At 43.3% G+C, this 20,081-nt stretch overlaps 1 protein-coding gene across 1 annotated transcript in view; it reads right to left on the minus strand.

The window, feature by feature from the left end:
- ALK (ALK receptor tyrosine kinase) overlaps window positions 1-20,081 on the minus strand; it is a 715,534-nt gene that overhangs the window by 32,676 nt on the left and 662,777 nt on the right. The window contains exon 12 of the mRNA XM_025353516.1: window positions 328-490. Coding sequence (XP_025209301.1) covers window positions 328-490 — 163 coding nt within the window. The remainder of the gene's footprint in view (window positions 1-327; window positions 491-20,081) is intronic.

The following is a 20,081-nucleotide window of genomic DNA, read 5'->3' on the forward strand; positions in this document are numbered from 1 at the left end:
ATTTGAAGAGCATTAAGCAATATTCAATGAACAGGCCACCATAATTATCCTTATTAGCAATAATTCTGAAGCTAGCTCATGCATGCATACCACCTCCAGCAAGAGCCTGTGAGTTTCTTGAGGACAAAGGACACATCTTCTTTTGTTGCCATATTTCACTATCCCAAATCTCCCCATCTCCAACCTCTACACCCCACTATGGGCCTGAGTCTGTGGCCTTTGAACCTTGGCACGCCTGGGCACCCCAGGAGCATGTACCCGTAGGCAAGACTCCAGGCCCCTTCAGGAGGGGTGCTCTGCCCTCCCCTCCCCCTCTCCCATACGCACCTGTAGGTGTCGGTGGCTGGCACCTTCCAGATCTGGATGCCCTTCAGGGGGCCCTCGTTCCCCACCTCCACGCTCAGGTTGGAGTTCTGGTAGGCGTTGTTGCACTGCGCCTGGGTGGGACCATGGGGTCCGCTGGCCCCACATGTGGTGAACAGCCAATGAACTGTGGCACAAGAGGAGAGGCAGTCACTCATGTGGCCAGGCCCTCCCTCCCCCAGTGGGCCTCCCTGGGTGACCTCTGAGATGTCTGCTCCATGGCCCCAAACCCTCCATCCAAGATGGTACCAAGGTCGGGGCAAGAAACACCAATCAGCCATCAAACTGGAAACTTCCGTAGAAAGTCTACTAGTACCAGACCCTGAGTCAGAGACAAAGATGGAGCAGACTTAAGATGGACCCTGGCCTTAAGAAGCTTACAGGCTTCTATGAGAGACCCAAAGGGATGCAACCAACAAAAATACAGGACAGCAAGAACAACAAGCCACAGGAAGGCCCAGCCAACACTGTGCTTGGGGAGTTCCAGGAAGGGGAGAAAGCCCCTGCAGGTGAGACAAGGGTGGGCAGCACCTGGGTCTTTTCCCAGGGTCTCACTGAGCCTAGCACGGTGCTGGGCAAACAACAGGTGCTCAATCTGTGCTATTATTGACTGCAACTAACCTGCTCCCAAAGGCTTAGCATTGCATATAGGAGCCTCTTAGCTTGGAGACAATTGAAAAAGAGAATTGAAAGCTCTGTAATGCTACATTGGCCCAGGGACCCAGGCCGGTGGCGGGGGCAGGAAGCCCTGCACTCCCAGGCCATGGCTTGGCCTGCCTGTCAGGCGCTCCCTAACAGACCTGCAGCAAGGCAAGGCAGGGCTCAGGCTCCTTATTAAAACCAGCTTGCATTTGGAAATGCAATGAAAGCAGCTTTCAGGCTCTCTATGCAACAGAGTATAAGAAATGGAAAAACAGGTCAAATTTGTCTTTGGTGCATGCTCCTCCTTTTCCCAGCCCCCCTCACCCACTTCCTGGTGTTCTGTGTCCCACCCAATGTCCTTAGGTAGCCTTCTGGGGGCGACACAAGAACACTCAGCACAAACTGCCCCCCCACCCACCATGGGCCATTTCCTTTCAAACTTTCTATCTTTGAGCCAGACCAAACCTTGGGGAGTTGTCAGATCTCATATTGGCCAGAATTCTAACATTTTTACAACCTATAAAAACCTTTAAAGAGGTGTTGTTGATAAACTACTTTTACTTAAAATACAAAAATCTTATAAGATTGCAGAAATTCCCTTAAAAGAGAGATTAAGTTCAAGTCTAAGGAAAATGATGGAAACATTAATTTGGGTGTGCATAATTTTGCTCACTAAAACAAACTGAAAACATTTCTGAAGACTGCACTAATTTAGTGATGCAAATATGAAAGCTTAACTTGGGTTGCTGATTATAAGCAATAGAATGAGACTGCTGTGGGCAGAGTTGCTAATCTGAAAACTGGGTCAGTTGTGGTGGGTTTTTGTCATGCTGCCCCTGGCCTGGAGTCTGGGAGATGGAAGTTCTGGGTGGGGTTCTAATGCATATGCTACTCAACATGGAGTCCTCAACACTTTTCTGGGTTTTTTTTTTTTTTTTTTTTTTGGGCAAAGGAAGATGTTGATTTCTATTTGGTTTCTGAATGGTCATTTCAAGGGCTAGAAGGTAATGGAGCCATTCACTTTGGGTGTGAATGACTGATTGTTAGTTTTCTGATTTTTTGTTTGTTTGTTTGACACAGGGTCTCAGTCTTGCTCGGGCTGAGGGCTGTGGGGCAATCATGGCTCACTGCAGTCTCGGGTTTCTGGGCTGAAGCAATCTTCCTGCCTCAGCCTCCTGAGTAGCTGGGACTACAGATCCATGCCACCAAGCCCAGGTAATTTTTAAAACTTTTTATTGAGATGGGGGTCTCACTCTGTCACCCAGGCTGGAGTGCAGTGACACAATCACAGCTCACTGCAGCCTTGAAGTCCTGGGCTCAAGTGATCCTCCTGCCTCAGCCTCCCACAGTGCTGGGATTATGGGCATGAATCACCATGCCCGGACTCTATTTTTATTATAAAGAGGGCAAACTTGCTAATTCAGACTCTTTATAAAGGCATTTTTAGCAGAGCTAGTTAGGCCAGTTGCCCTTTTACCCACTCCTGTGCCCAAAATATGTATGTGGGCTGTGCTACGTCACCACGTGAGGGGTGATGTGGAAAGAACACAGACTTTGAAAGCAGCATGAACACCAGGGTCTGGGGGCAGCTTCATCATTTATTGATTAGGGGATCTTGATCTAGTTCCTTTGTCTGTAAAAGAGGTTGGATTGGCATATTAAAAAAAAGCAAGGGGGTAGGAAAGTTTGCCGCCAAGTCCCAAACTCTAAAAATGTGAGTGTATCCTTGACTCCTGCCTGTACCCAAGGCTGGTGCTGTCCTGGACAGCAGGACATGTGGCCAGGGGAGTTTCTGTGAATATGGATCCCGTGCCAACAGCACCTGGGAATTTAAAGTCAGTGGGTTGGAAAAGACCCCTCATTGCCAAGACAATCCTAAGCCAAAAGAACAAAGCTGGAGGCATCACGCTACCTGACTTCAAACTATACTACAAGGCTACAGTAACCAAAACAGCATGGTACTGGTACCAAAACAGAGATATAGACCAATGGAACAGAACAGAGCCAACAGAAATAATGCCACACATCTACAGATCAGAGCCATCTGATCTTTGACAAACTTGACAAAAACAAGAAATGGGGAAAGGATTCCCTATTTAATAAATGGTGCTGGGAAAATTGGCTTGCCATAAGTAGAAAGCTGAAACTGGATCCTTTCCTTACTCCTTATACGAAAATTAATTCAAGATGGATTAGAGACTTAAATGTTAGACCTAAAACCATAAAAACCCTAGAAGAAAACCTAGGTAATACCATACAGGACATAGGCATGGGCAAGGACTTCATGTCTAAAGCACCAAAAGCAACGGCAACAAAAGCCAAAATTGACAAATGGGATCTAATTAAACTAAAGAGCTTCTGCACAGCAAAAGAAACTACCATCAGAGTGAACAGGCAACCTACAGAATGGGAGAAAATTTTTACAAACTACTCATTTGACAAAGGGCTAATATCTAGAACCTACAAAGAACTCAATCAAATTTACAGAAAAAAAACAAAGAACCCTATCAAGAAGTGGGAAAAGGATATGAACAGACACTTCTCAAAAGAAGACATGCATACAGCCAACAGGCACATGAAAAAATGCTCATCATCACTCACCATCAGAGAAATGCAAATCAAAACGACAATGAGATACCATCTCACACCAGTTAGAATGGCAATCATTAAAAAATCAGGAAACAACAGGTGCTGGAGAGGATGTGGAGAAATAGGAACATTTTTACACTGTTGGTGGGACTGTAAACTAGTTCAACCATTGTGGAAAACAGTGTGGCGATTCCTCAAGGATCTAAAACTAGAAATACCATTTGACCCAGCCATCTCATTACTGGGTATATACCCAAAGGATTATAAGTCATGCTGCTATAAAGACACATGCACACGTATGTTTATTGCGACACTATTCACAATAGCAAAGACTTGGAATCAACCCAAATGTCAACCCAAATGTCCATCAGTGACAGACTGGATTAAGAAAATATGGCACATATGCAGCCATAAAAAAGGATGAGCTCATGTCCTTTGTAGGGACATGGATGCAACTGGAAACCATCATTCTCAGCAAACTATCAGAAGAACAGAAAACCAAATACCACATGTTCTCACTGATAGGTGGGAATTGAACAATGAGATCACTTGGACACAGGAAGGGGAACATCACACACCGGGTCCTATTGTGGGGAGGAGGTAGGGAATAGGGATAGCATTAGGAGATATACCTAATGTAAATGACGAGTTAATGGGTGCAGCACACCAACATGGCACATGTATACATATGTAACAAACCTGCACATTGTGTACATGTACCCTAGAACTTAAAGTATAATAATAATAAAAAAAGATTAAACAAATCATTACAAAATAAAAAGGCATTTCACAGTGAAAAAAAATAATAAAGTCAGTGGGTTGGGGAGGAAGATGGGGGCAGGAAGAAAAATAAAGCCTCAGAAAAGAAGTTGGGAAATCCACTCCTCTCCTTATCTATAGTTCCTTGAAACCTGTTCTGCAGACCCAGGCTTTCCTTACAGCAAGTAGCCTGGGTGTGAGGGTGGCCTTATCAATCACAGGGCAGAAGCGTGGCAGTTCAGTTAGTTAATTCAACCCTGAAAATGAGAGAATACATGTATCTATATTACATAGATAGCTAGCTAGCTATGGTCTGACTGTGTCCCCACCCAAATCTCATCTTGAATTGTAGTTCCTATAATCCTCATGTGTCATGGGAGGGACCAGATGGAGATAATTGAATCATGGGGGAAGTTTTCCTCATACTGTTCTCATGATAGTGAGTGAGTTCTTACAAGATCTGATGGTTTTATAAGGGGCTTCCCCCTTCACTAGGCACTCATTTTTCTCCTTCCTGCCATCATGTGAAGAAGGATGTGTTTTGCTTCCCCTTCAGCCATAATTGTAAGTTTCCTGAGGCCTCTCTAGCCATGCTGAACTGTGAGTCAATTAAACCTCTTTCCTTTATAAATTAGCCAGTCTCAGACATGTCTTTATTAGCAGCATGAGAATGGACTAATACATATATGAATACATATTCTCTCTCTATATATAAATACATATATATACGTGTGTGTGTATATATATATATGTATATTTTTTTTTTCTTCTCAATAGTGTGCTAGGGAAGAGATCTAAAGGTATGGGCTTGGCACACTACCTGAGCATCTCACCCTCAGTAGGAACCACTTCAGCCTAGGTTAAGATTATTCTAAGGGTTCTGAAATATTCCCAGAGATGCTGGGCTTCTACTTCTGACAAGGTGAGACATCTGCTGAGGGAGGAAGAGGGGCTTAGGCTTTGGATTCAGATAGGCTGTTTTCTCGTTCTGGATTTTGCTGCTGGCCAGCTGTGAGACATAAGGTAGATTGTACAACCTCTCTAAGCCTCAGTCTTTTAAATCTGAACAATTGGAGACTGGAAGACATACCACCTAGACTTTCTGTGAGAATTAGGTGATGACCTAGGCAAAGTGCTTAGCACAACATTCAGCACTAGAGATGCACAATGACTACGGTTTAAAACGTGTGTAACTTTGCATTCAAGTTTTCACTGTGGGAAGCAGATATCCAATCTCAAAATTTATGTCCTCCATTTCATAAAGGAGGGACTCCAGGGTCATTTCTCAATAAAAGGGACCTGTATTTTCCCAATTCCGTGGACATACATTAGTCTCCAGTGGTTTCCATACACAAAATTTTGTTTTGATTTTCAGTGATTTCAGATGGATGGGCCTAGAGAGGCAACATTTTCTAAAGTGGATCCCATGGGAAGAGAGGATTTGCCATCCTGTATCAGAGCCGTGATTTATCTTGCCAGAATTCTGTTGCTCCCAGCAGCCTCCAAGGCATGGTGGTCCTCCTTGCCTCGGATGGCTCTGACCCTCATAAATCTGCCCAGAGTTGCTTGGAATCAATTTATGATTTCCACCGGCACCGCCTCTGGGGGTATGGAGTTTCTGACTTTATTGCTCATTGTACGAGGGCTGTCCTGCTTCTCGTGTGTGGGCTTGTCCTGCTCTAGCTTCATTCTGCTGGTTCCCTTTGTCCTTACTGTCTGCAATCCTGTAGTCATCAGAGAATGTCACAGCACAGTGGGACCTTGCAGATCTCTGAATTCAGTGTTTTCCAAACCACCTGAGGACCTTTCACATACGGATTCTAGGGCCCTGGAGATTCAAATTCAGTAGATCCTGGGTGGGGATGAGAAGGCAATACTTGAAATATGTAAAAAGCATTCTCAAGAGAATCTAATACTCAACGAGACTTGTACATTAGTCTTACATACCTCATTGTCCAGGTGAAGAGACAGCATGCTAGGGAGCAGCAGTGACTTTTCTGAGCCTATCAGTACTGGAGAAAGAACCAGAATTGAGGGTTCCTCCTTCTCTGTCCAAGGGTCCTTTGGGGGTGATTAAACCCTTCCCAGATTTCTGCCTTGAAGACTTCCAAGCCTTGTCAAATTGTCCCTACATGAGTCCCTGATCCACCTTGTCTTTTTCAGAACCTTACTTAATACCAGAGTCTGATTTTCGTGATTGACCCATCAGAGCTGTGGGTACCTGTGACTTTGCATAAGGGACTCTTGTTATTCTGTTTTGTTTATAGTCTCTCTCTGAAGCTGCTCCATACACTATTGACCTCTCTTAGCTGCGCACTGGACTGAGGCTTGCCGTGGACAGACTCTCATTATTTCCACATCCTTGCCCAAGGGGTAGGCTCTTGCTTTAAGCAGGAAGAATCTGGCAGATACTTCAGGCAGGGTAGACACGAGATCAGCTCTATGCCAAGACAGGTTGAGTCAGAACCATGAGGAGACAGGTAGATCCTAGGTTGATTTTCAAAAGTGTTGCTGAAGTGGAAGGCAATGGGCACAACTTTGTGGATCAAAGTGAGCAGGTCTGAAACCCGAGAGGCAAGAGAATTAGCAAGAGTGGTTCCAGGGGACAGGAGGAGTCAAGGTGAGCCTTGATCCCCAGGTAGAAGCTGTGTGCTTCCTGACTTGCTTTGTCCTTCTTCCTGGGTAAGGAGTTGGGGTGGGAGGCTGTACCTCAGGCACCTGAGAGGTAATCTCCACTCACGAAAGGGGCGAGAACCTCTCAGTGTTTACTGTGCACCTAATATAGGCCAGTCACTGCGCTTTCACACATGCATGAAATGCGTTATGCTTGCTGCAACTTTGTAGTGCTACAAGTGGAGTTACAGTATTCCCTCTAAAAATCAGGAAATTCAAGTTCAGAGGAGTTGAGTGACTGGTCTGCAGCGTACGAAGTAGATAACTGGTTAAGCCAGGAACTAAATGTAGATCTTCTGAGTCCAAGTTCAAGGCTTGAAAAGGGGCTTGGCTCCCCAGGAAATCCCTAGGAAACACTTTTGAGTGTTTGCTTGCTTTTTCTTTTGAAATCCCTGAGCCTGGGGCTCAGTTCTAGCCAGGACAGACCATATCAAGGTTGCTCAGGCCCAGAGAGTAGGCAGGTCACTATGAGGGGACAGGTGAGAGTGTGGTCAGTGTACTGAGGTGAGTGACACTCCATCCCAGAAAGTCCCGCAGTGGCCCCTGTAGTCGCTTAGCCTAGCGGAGCGTGGGCTGTGCAGGGTCAAAGGTATCAGCCAAGGACAGAAGGTACTCAGGGTGAGGCGCTAGTCTGGGAACAAGGCAGTGTCATAAGGGAAACCTAGTAACTGGAGTGTTTACAAGGTCAGTATGCAGAGACATTAGAAAGAGAGACTGTGTCATACGCAATAGGACAAAAGTCTCAGTTTTTGGAGAGAAGATCATCACAGTGAGACTAGCAGTGAGGCTGGCTAGATGCCGAGCAGATAATCTAAGGGTCCTCATATCTCCCCTGCTGAGGGTCTGCCTTGGTCCCTGAAGCCCTATGGAGCTGTAGGAGGATCGAATGGTCTCCAGGGAGGATCTGGGATGGGGGGCAGAGGAGGGAAATCACCTGCCTCTTTCCTCTTCTCTCAAACAAACAAACAAACCTATTTTATGAATACTCATTTATGAAAGAAAAATAAAAAGAACTGCCTTGTCTCTTTCTTACACATACCACATACTGGAAACATAGTTTAATACTCATTCACATCTAAACTGCATAAAGAGCCCACAAATATCAAAATACTGATTGGTTATAGACAGTTGGGTACAGAAAAGTCTATTAAGCACTGGGTTTCATTTTAGTACATTGCAGCACCCTCCAAGAAGAAACAAATCAATTAGTAATAAACAGTACACTGCTAAAAAAAATAGGCTAGACAGTGGTTGTCCTGGTTTTATTACTGTTGCTAAGCCATCTCATCTGCTCAATTCAATGCAAAGAAATAAAGCATAATACAAAGGAAAGTAAGTTCTCAATCATCACTATTAATCACAGCAGTAAGGATCTGCCTCAGTTTGGAGGCCTGTGTGTATTGTACCACAGTAGAGTGCTCAATGCCTCATGTGGATCGTTTGTACAATTTTTATTCAGATCCATAGCATTGAATTTCATCCACATCCATTGACTGAACTAAATGCCATGGATGCTGTGGCATACAGAATCATCTTGATGGGCACCCTAGGTACCAGTAAATAAAAATCATCCAGGCAAATATAATAATTCACCCATTTCTTTTTTTGAGACAAAGTCTTGCTCTATCACCAAGGCTGAAGTACAGCAGCACGATCTTGGCTCACTGCAACCTCCACCTCCTGGGCTCAAGCAATCCTACCACCTCAGACTCCAGAGTAGCTGGAACCACAGGCACATGCCACCATGCTTAGCTAAATTTTAAATTTTCTGTAGAGATGAGGTCTCACTGTATTACCCAGACTGGTCTTGAACTCATGGGCTCAAGTGATCCATGGCCTTCCAAAGTGCTGGCATTACAGGCATGAGCCACCATGCCTGGCCTCCATATTTTCTCTTTTTGAAGAAACTGGGCTATTTGACCTGCAGCATTTCCATGAGTCTGAATTTTGCTGAATCCTTCTCCATGGTGCAGTTCAACGTGTTCCCTGTCCTGCAAATTGCTAACTAGATCCTTTTGCAAGACTACAGGTCATGTTCTTTCATCAGGAGATACTTTGTGTCTGATTATTGGTCTCTTTTTTCATGTTAGCACTTATCAAACAAAGCTCAATGCTTAGACGCATTTATTTATTGCAAGTTGCAAAATATGTTGTTCTACTTATTTACCTCTTTTTTCATACATTAGTTGGAATATATTTATAAAAAGATGTTCCCCCTAATCTACTATTTGGGTTGCTGAGTAATATGGTTCATGTAGAAAATGCAGAATAAATGCTCAATTCTTTCTCCTTACATATACATTTCAAGATACTCAATTGGTTCTCTATCATCCTCTGAAGTTGGTCAATTAACTGTACATCATTATGAATCCATGAATTTAAACATATTTTTGAGTTTTAATTAATCACTATTACTATCCTCTGAAAGCTCAAATGATCACATCTTTGGTCAGTGGTAGCCTCCCAGGTCCTTTTGACATGACCCTAGTAGACTTTTAAAGCTTCTTTGCTATATGATATGACAAAATATTTCTTCTCTAGACCTGGAATCAATCATTTCCTCAAAAGCCCTAATTTCTTTTAGTGGGAAAAAATGTATTTTAAGTACATATTCTGGGTGCTATGGAGGTGTTTTGCTACTGGGTTGGTAATTGTCTCTATTTTTTTGAGTGAACAGAGTTGGGAAATATATATATGTGCATGCATATATGTATATCAGTATAAACATACATCTATATGAAATACACATACATATGTATATGACAAGGTACATCATGAGTTCATATTGATATTTCCAACTCAAATTCAGGACGACAGGACTTTTTATTTAATCTCGTCTATATCGTATCTGCATTTCTTTTTTCACACGGAGAACCATGTCTCTCAGGAACACATGTGATAGTCGAATTAGAATATGTTGTAATTATTCATTTACTTTACCTCTCCTTACACATAGTATTAGAGTCACAATGCTTTACTACTACCACCATTACTAATATAAAAATTGAGAGCACTCAACTTTTTTTGTGTGTATGTTCTTTCCATTCTCCCGTGATTTTGTGTAGCATACTATGCATAGCTGCCCTGGGCAGATAGCCATTATATATGCTTCTCTTTCCTCTTTATCCCTTACTTAGTCATAGTTCTGTAAGAATTTATATTTATTGCTCACATCAGTCATTATGTTGCTATTTCTCTAGTCATTTTTGTTGTCTGAAGCTTGTTTTAAAGTAAATTCCTTAGAAAGGGGTCACTGGAGAAATATTTCTTGAATTATTTGGGTGTTGATATTTTTCCCTAGAGTATCTTAAAGATTCTACTCTATTTTCTTGTTATACAAAGTGTTGCTGTCAAAAACTCTGGTAATTTTAAATTTCTTTCTCTAATAAGTCACTTGCTATTTTGCTTAGGTGTTGAAAGTATTTTTTTTCTTTTTATTTAAAGTCCAGCAATTTTACTAGAATATACATTGGTACCGCTCATTCTGGGTCAATATTCTTAGGTATACAGTGTGCTCTTTTAGTAAGTAGCTTGAACAAGGATATTTTCCTAGAGGTATACTTTTAAGTATTTTGTTTTGTTCCAGTTATTTGGTTTTCTTCTTCAGGTCTTTCTATTATTTGTATGTTGGATCTTCATGTGTATTCTAGTAAAATTGCTGGACTTCAAATAAAAAGAAAAAAAATACTTTGGGCACCTAAGCAAAATAGCAAGTGACTTATTAAAGAAGAAAATGTAAAATTATCAGAGTTTTTGACAGCAACACTTTATATAACAAGAAGATAGAGTCTTTGATGTGTGTTATCCTCTCCATTTTTAAAAATGTCCTCTTTTTAACTCCTGTTTCTTGTAAGGCATAAACTGTTGTGTTTATCGGCTTTTTGTTCCTTCCCCTTAATAGGTTAGCCTTCATTTTTGAAAATAGTTTTTCTTTTATTGCAAATTCTTTTCTGAGTTCTAGCACCACATTTCTGAGTTTTTCTTACACTGACTTATGTTATTTTTCATGTCTTGTATCATTGTTTTAGTGTCTGTTAGCTCATTTTAAAAAATAACAGAAGGTTGGATTCTGACTCATCCAATAAGCATGTCTTTCTGGCATGATTTTATTTTCTGTAGGTTTGTTATTATGCCCTCTGTGTCCTGTTTTGTTTTCTTATTTTAATTTTGAATGACATTTGATCTCGATGCTCTTCTGTTATTACGCATTTTTATGTGAGATTAGTTTTCCTGAATTTTTAGGGTTCAGGAGCTTTTTTATCTCACAGAACTCCTTCTACTCCTTTTTTTAAATACGGTGTTCAAAAATATGACAGTTTGGCCAGGTGTGGTGGCTCATGCCTATAATCCCAGCACTTTGGGAGGCTGAGGCAGGTGAATCACCTGAGGTCAGGAGTTCGAGACCGGACCGGCCAACATGGTACAACTGTTTCTACTAAAAATACAAAAATTAGCTGGGTGTGGTGTGGGTGCCTGTAATCCCAGCTACTCAGGAGGCTGAGGCAGGTGAATCACCTGAATCCAGGAGGCTGAGACTGCAGCGAGCTCAGATCATGCCACTGCACTCCAGCTTGGGTGACAGAGGGAGACTCTGCCTCAAAAAAAAAAAAAAAAAAAAAAAAAAAAGAGGCAGTTTGCTTTCTAAGGTTTCTGTTTCTTTCCTTTACTTTTATCTGGACATTCTCTTATTTATTTATTCTCTATTATCCCTTTCCTACTCAATACTGATTTTACCCCCAGAACTTTCTTCTCTAAGTGGGCCCTTTCCTGGAATGAGGTTTGCTGGCCAGGCTGCTCCAGCCCCTTCAGATCCGACTGTGGTACTCACGGTCGCCTGCACTGGGCAAAGCCGCTCCCACTTTCAGAGGCTGCTCTCAGACTGGCTTTCTGTAATTTCTAGCAACTATCTCTTGGTTATTTAGGGGTTCTCCTGTTCTCAGGCCTGTTTCTTTCCTGTCTTATATCTCGTACAGATGCTGATACCACGCAGGTATTTTGGTTGTTGGAGCTTTGACCTATCTCACTTGCATTTTGAAGTTTTAGGGGAATGCCTTATCTTCACATTTTACTGTCAATGTTGTTCATGGGTTTTCAGTTTTGATATATGGTTGTTCTGTGTTTACCTAGGGATTTGGAAAGATTAAAAAAAACTATGCTGTTACCACCATCACTGCCCTCTTCCCAGAATCCTGGAAGCATTTTTTAAATGTAGAAATCATTTGAGCTCATTTGCTATGGTGAGCCCCTGTATGCCGTCTATCTGTCAGAGCCCTCACCTGCGTTTCTATTCCTGGACTGCAGGCTTGTTTTCCGGATTTCACCTCAGGGACACCTCCAGTGACCATGGTCTCGAACCTGCCATTACATTATGCTCTGCCTATTTTCAATACAGTCCACTAAGTATAATTTAACCTTTTCTTGATAGTGCTACCCAGACTTAATGAGTTGTTTAGGGCTATTTGACTCATCACTAAATGGCCTCGGGCATAAATATTTTATAGTGACCCTCTGTCTCTCCTGGCAGGTGTCTCTCCACTACAGCGTATCCACCCATGTTTAATTTTATTTTACCTCCAAGCTCAGGTGAGGGCATGAGAGTGGCCCTACCCCTCTTCAAGTATCAGGCTAAGGGGCAGTTAACTACAGAAAACCTTTATGTCACAGTTTTGGGACATATTTATGTTTTGGCATTTATATTTGGTGGACGGTGGAAGGTACTGGAAGTCTAACTTCAGATAAAAGGAGGTTATCATGATTCTGAATGAACAGGGTTGAGAATGTTGAGGCTTTCAATTTCAATGGACAATTTATGGTACATTTCTGTAGTATCTCCGTCCTCCAGTAAGTCTAGCTCCTTACAACCACGATAGGTCACTAGACAGGGAAGAAAGAAACACTGACTTTTGTCTCATATGTCATGCAATCATATACAAAAGTTAAGCAATTGGCCAGTGATTGCAAAGCAAACCTGGGGCTAAGGAAGGAGGGGCACATCACCTTTTCTCTTTCTACAACACAAACTGTTTCAGTTGATGAATTTTCCATGCTGTTCTTCCAGCTTGTTTCTCAGAGTGAATTGATTTGCGTGCATGTGCATGTACCTGTGCACACACGTGTGCTTGTACACATACTTGCACATATGCTTGCGTGTGTACCTGTGAGCACCTGCCCATGTGTGCCTGTGTACACGCACCCACCCTGTTCATTCAGGCAAAGCATTCTCTCTGGTTCTTTTTGGATGATGAGAAGTTAGGGGTGGTGACAATAACAATGATCACACCAGCCCTGTCTTTTACTAGATATGCTCACACACATGATCTCATTTTTACTTTTATATTGTTGTTTCCTTTGCTCCAGACACAGTTCCTCTAGACAGGCGGACTGCCCGATAATGCTGAAGTATCCCATGGAACAAAGACCAGAGGCCCATCTCCCTCCCTATTGGAAGGCAGACATCCCTTCTTGGAGAGGGACTTCCAAGTGAGCTTACCCCCATCAATAGGGCAGCAAGCTGGGGCTGTCTAGATAAAAGCTGCTTTCAGGGCTGAATTACCCTAAACAGCTCTGACACCCAGCGATCTGCAGGAGATTTTAATGGCTCCTGTGATGGCTGATGTATTGTGTTCTCAGCCACCCCCTGCTCCCCAAGGGAAAGTCAGGAACACAAGGGAGAAGAGAAAGGTCATGGGAAAAACACTATCCTGAAAGCAGAGCTGTAAAAATTAAGTTAAGGGAGGCCTCAGGGCTAATTTGGTTATTTCTAACTTGGCTTCAGGCCAGAGTCGGGCCAATAAAGTGTCTGATATTGAGCTGGGTGCTGTGGACTCACCCATCTGCAGGTTACGCATAATGGATTTGGTTTTGAGGCTTAAGTGGGAAGTGGTTGGTGGTTTAAATACCAGCTCTGCCACACTGAAGCCCAAAGGGTCACGGACTTCTGCCTTGTCCATTCTTGTCTGCAGATGGGAGAGATTTAATCTAGTGCATCACCATAGGGGTTACATGATTAGGACTCATGGCCTTCTGTTGTAAGGTTCACTGGCACCTAAAAGAGAGGCAAACGTGTGGGAAGCCCCAGCCCCTCACTCCTTTATTCTAAGTCATTCCTGCTCGTTGTTTGGTTCTAACTCATGATGACTGAAATCTCTACAAGGCCCTTGGGAAATACCTCTGACAGATGAGCAGACAGAGGAGAAGGCAGCCCAACTGGCTAGGGGATTTGGAGCTAGAAAGATGTCCCGACTTCCAGGTCTAGGTCCCAGATCCTCTAAAATGAATTGGAGGACTGAGACACACATGAGAAGATATGATATCTAAATTTCAAGGGTAGAAAAGAAAGCAGTGGGGAAGCATTAGGACCAAATACTAGACCAAGGAGAGAAGGCAAAGTGTGTAAGACTAGAAGACTAGAAAAAAGAAGGGAAAAGATGCTTCCCTCCTATTTTTGTCTGTAATGCAGTCATGGTGGCTGGAGATGTGGCAGCCACTTTGCAACCATGAGGCAACAAGCATGAGGAAAATGCCAAGAGGCTCTCAGAGATGTGAGTCTTGACATTATTGGGCTCTGGATAATGACAATAGTCACTTCTAGGGCCACTGAATTAACATCAGCAGTCACCTATGAAATAATTTTGGTTGTAGGACTGGAGTAGTCCTTGGACTCCCAGCCATTGGCTGGATCTTCAACCTCAATGAAGCCTCCCAGAATCAAGATCTCCCAGCTACTTGCAATGAAACAACACTGACAAGAGAATCCTTCTGCTGTCTCTCAAACAGCAATGCCAGCTTGGATTGGGACCAACTTTCCCATGCTTCTCAGACACTGTACGTGGCCTTCTACCTGACTTCTTTGGTGAAGAGCCAGGCACCCAGGTCACTCCCCCGGCCTAGTCTGCTCAGCCAAGGCATGCTCCCCTACTCCACCCTCAACCCACCCTCTGCTGTGTCTCAGTGCACTTCACCGTTAAGGCCTTCAGAGCTTTGGGTGTTGCAGGGATATTGTGGAAGGCCTTAAAGATTTCCCCAGGTCACACCAGCCTAGAGTAAGAAGTAGGATCTTAATATTAGTAGCCAGTAGCATATTCCTGATTCTGCTCCCACGTCCTTGAAGGAACCTGAAGTTTTTTCCCTCGATACTTCATTGTTAGGGCTCGCATTCACACACGTGTGCTCAGCCACCATCACCCCTGCCCTCTTGACCTGCTTTATTATTTTCACAGCACATCCCTCTGAAATGATGCCATCTGTACACTACATTGCTCTCTGCATTAGCACGTATACTCTATAAAGAGTAAGCCTTGTCTGTTTTGTTCACTGCTTTGTGTCCAGGGCCTAAAACAGTGCTAGTCACAGAAAGGGTGGTTACTAAATTTTTGTTAAATGAAAAACAAAACCAAAGCAAAATGAAATAGAAAGAAGAGAGTAGCCCAAACGTCATCTCCAAACCCACCTGAGTGGTCAGAAGGAGGTGACCATGCATGCATGGGGTACAGTGAGTGGGTGGTGAGACACTTTTGATCCTTTGGGGCTCCTGTTCTAGCATTAGAATGCTTAAGATGGACGAACCAGAGTGTTTTTGTTAGTGTAAGTGGATGTTTGCTGAAAGGCCTTTTGTTTTGTCTCTTACCCATGATTGGAAAGTGTTGGGATTCTGAGGAGCTGGCACACACTCTCACATACTCTGTTGAACACACACAAGCACACACACCAGCCCACACTAACACATGCATGCACACACATATCCAAAATGCAGGGTGCTTTGGTTTTTTTGTTTGCTTGTTTTTGTTTTTTCAGACAGAGTCTTACCCTGTCACCCAGGCTGGAGTACAGTAGTGGTATCTTAGCTCACTGCAACCTCTGCTTCCTGGGTTCAAGTGATTCTCATGCCTCAGCCTCTCAAATAGCTGAGATTACAGGCACACCGGCTAATTTTTTGTATTTTCTGTAGAGACAGGATTTTGCCATGTTGGCCAGGCTGGTCTTGAACTCCTGACCTCAAATGATCTGCCCACCTTGGCTTCCCAAAGTGCTGGGATTACAGGCATGAGCCACTGCGCCTGGCTGAGCCCTGTGTTTTTAAGAAAACACGTGAGTCCTACTCCTTAGCAGCGTGGACACTCCCCCAATCCCATATCTGATGAAACAGATTGGCTGATAGACTGAATGGTCTAGTTAGTAGGATCACAATCATAAAGTCAGTTGAGCGGAAGGAAATTGTCCTCTTTCCAGGAAATGATTTTGAGGCCAAGGGAGTTTTTCTGATTCTCCGTTAGGTTGCTGGACAACCCCACACTAAGCCTTATTTTCTTACTTTTTAACATTTTTCCTGGAATATGATCATTATTAGATCTGCCAATCACTTACTAAAAAGTAATAAAAATTACATGACTACAATTTGCTCTTATCTTATGATGAAGACACTGTCAATATTCACCATAAAAACAAATCAGGGCTGAGCACGGTGGCTCATGCCTATAATCTCAGCACTTTGGGAGGCCTAGGTGAGTGGATCACCTGAGGTCAGAAGTTCGAGACCAGCCTGGCCAACATGGTGAAACCCCGTCTCTACTAAAAATGCAAAAATTAGCTGGATGTGGTGGCAGGCGCCTGTAATCCCAGCTACTCGGGAGGCTGTGGCAGGAGAATCGCTTGAACCCAGGAGGCGGAGGTTGCAGTGAGCCAAGATTGCACCATTGCACTCCAGCCTGGGTGACAAGAGTAAAACTCCATCTCAAAAAAAAAAAAAAAAAAAAAAAATTTCTACAACCCTAAAACAAACAAACAAACAAAAAACCAAGCCTCTCCAATTCAATCACTTCAAATTTGTTTGAAAGAATTTTCGTGAACAAGGTTTTGATGCATCCATTATTTTTAAGATCTTGATAAGTTTTAGAAGACTAAAGATCTTCTTTTAAATTATACTGATGACAGGATTTTGGGTGCAATCCTGTATACCCCACACAAATCATTTATTTCCCCCAAGGGATTTACCTGAAAACTGATGATCAATTAAGTTGGGGGAATTGACTGAATGAGGACACAAAATTCAAAATATTAACCTCCCCTCAGATACATACTTACGTGTATACATAACAGTGTGCAGCTCATAGATTTCATGTATACACAAAAGTGTGCACAACTCATGGAAGGAGGTGGATTGTAAATGCACTGAATATTTATAGAAGGCAACACACGAGGGGTGAGTTGGTCCAATCTTTTTGCTTACATATATATTTAATAATAATGTTAATTACAATGTCACAACAGCATTTTATATTAGCATATTGTTTTGTACCTTTCAAAGCCTGATAGAAATGATCTCATTTGCTCAGTACAATAGCCAGCTCTGAGAAAGAACTGTGGCAGGTAATTAATATCCCTACTTTATGGATGAGGAAACAGGGCCCAGAATCTTTGACTTTCCTGAAGTTGCATGGCCAGAACCTTGGTCTCTGGGATTCTTTGCCAATTCGCTTACTGTCTTGCTATTGCCTGACACTCAGTAGGTGCTTCATGACTATTTAAGCATCTGTAGAATATTGAATACATAGTCTTGAGACTGATCCTAGGAATTCTGCCCATCAGAATCCCCACTGGGCTCCCAGAGCTTCCTGGTGAATGTTGGTCTCCAGCATAGAGAAGCCACTACAGGCAGGCTCTAAGATGGCCTCAGTGGTCTCCAACTCCTGATAATCACACCTCTGTGTAACCCCCTCCCTTTGAGTATAGGTGAGATCTGTGAATTGCTTCTAACCAATAGAATATGGCACAGATGATGAGATGTCGTTTTCTTGCTTATGTTATAAAATTGTAATTTCTGTATTACCAGAAGACTCTCCTTCTCTCTCTCTCTCCCCACCCCACCCTCTCACCCCCACACTAGCTTTGAAAAAGTAAGCCACCATACTGGGGAGAAACTGAGGGTGGCCTCCAGCCAGTTAGGAACTGAGGCCCTCAGTCCAGTAGCCCTCCAAGAACTGCCAACCACCATGTGAGCTTGGCAGTAAACCCTTCCCCAACAGAGCTTTCAGATGAGACTGACACCCTAACTGCAACCTTACGAGAGACTGTGAAATGGAGGACCCAGTTGAGCTGTGTCTGATTTCCTGACCTGCAGAAACTGGTATAATAAATGTGTGTTGTTATAGCCACTGTGTTTATGGCTATTTGTTACAATGCAATGGATAACTATCCAGGCACCCCAAAGCCCCTGCTGCACAGCTGGTACATTCTTTGGCCTCCTCATCTTTTGTGTAAGCACCCAGCAGGGAGGGCACTCGCTGGGCCGAGTTCTGCCCTGTGCCCTCTCCCTCCTCCCTGACTCCATGATAGCTAAGGCAATTCCACCTCTTGTTTCTTTTCCTCTCAATAGGGGAGGGGCAAGCTGGGAAGACCACCTTTTGTGATCAAGAGTTAGCATTTTAACCTTTTTACTCCTAGATTCACTGTCCACCTCCAGGCCCGGATGAATTAAAAAAATTTTTTTCTTTGTCCAAAACCACTGAAGCTTTGCTGCAACAAGCAGAGAGCTGAATAGGCTCTGAGAAGATACAGAGTTGTTTTACAGGCAGAAGCAGCAAGCCCAAGAGAAGAATGATAAAAAAGTGGTCTTCCCAAACAACAAATACTTAATGCACTTGCCCTGATGGAGGGGCCTTTGTGTTCTGCTAGTCTTCAAGCTAAATGATCTTAAGGCATACTGAGCCCAGAGTTCCTGGATCATTTATTGTCTCCCACTTATGTAACCTTTCACTGAAACAAATGAGAAAAAACAGCATGTTTTCTCAGGCCAGCCAGGAGAGGGAAAGGCAATGGTTCCTGTCTGCTGCTTAGAAGGCCAACAGTATCGACTTTATGTTGAAGCATTTTGTCAGCAACCTTGCCATAATTCCAACCCCCACCTAGCCTTAGATTGGAGGTTCATGAGGCATCTTTGAGTCTGTCAGAGCTGGGTGGGTCTGTGCTATTTCTTAAGGGGGTCTGTGGTTTGGGAAGTTGTGAAGTAATAGTGTTGATTCCTTTCCATCTCACAGGACATATTGTGAAAATGATGATTGGTTCAGAATAATTTGCAATGCACCATCTAGGGCAGAGTCAAGTGAGGGCACCTGTCCTGGTTCTAGATGTGATCAGAATCAGAAGTCTCTCCTGTGGTGGGATAATAGTGGCTTCAAATTGGGCTTAGGCAGATGAAGCTTTGGGTGATCATTTTTCTTTTCTTTTCTTTTCTTTTCTTTTTTTTTTTTTTTTGGAAACGGAGTCTTGCTCTGTCATCCAGGCTGGAGTGCAGTGGTGCGATCTCGGCTCACTGCAAGCTCCACCTCCCAGGTTCACGCCATTCTCCTGCGCCTCCCGAGTAGCTGGGACTACAGGCGCCTGCCACCACGCCTGGCTAATTTTTTTGTATTTGTAGTACAGACGGGGTTTCACCGTGTTAGCCAGGATGGTCTCGATCTCCTGACCTGGTGATCCGCCCGCCTCGGCCTCCCAGTGGATGATCATTTTTCAAGAGAACACTTTGGCTTGTTCACAGGCTCAGAGCCCCAGGCCCCTGCATAGGGTTTGACACAGAGTAGGCACCCAGTACATGCTTGTTAAATTGAACTATATGAGTTGTGATTCCCTAGGCTTGGGATTCAGGGAAAGCAATGATGTTGTCTGCATTGGGCGCTGAGTTGAATCTCCCGAGTGCAAAGAAAACAGTGATTTGGATGCAGCAAGAGCTTCTCCCTTATGCTGGTCAGCAGTTGGGCAGTATTTAGTATTGTTCCTAATAGGCATGGGCTTAGAGTGGGAAAGACTTTGGAGTGAGCCGGCTTGACTTTGAACCCTGGCTCTGCATTTGATTAGAAGGTCAAGTCACATAATCTTTCTGATCCTCTGTTTCCTCAATTCTAAAATGGGAAGAAAATGATGGCTCAGGTAGCTCCTTATGTGTGAGGCACCTCTATAAGCCCTGGATACATATTAAGGTATGTGATCCTTGCATCAAACCTAAGCGATGTAAGCATTGATAATCTAAGCACCATTTTTTTGATGCAAGGAAACAAAGGCAC

Source organism: Theropithecus gelada, chromosome 13 (genome assembly GCF_003255815.1).
Source record: "Theropithecus gelada isolate Dixy chromosome 13, Tgel_1.0, whole genome shotgun sequence".
Classification (NCBI taxonomy): domain Eukaryota; kingdom Metazoa; phylum Chordata; class Mammalia; order Primates; family Cercopithecidae; genus Theropithecus; species Theropithecus gelada.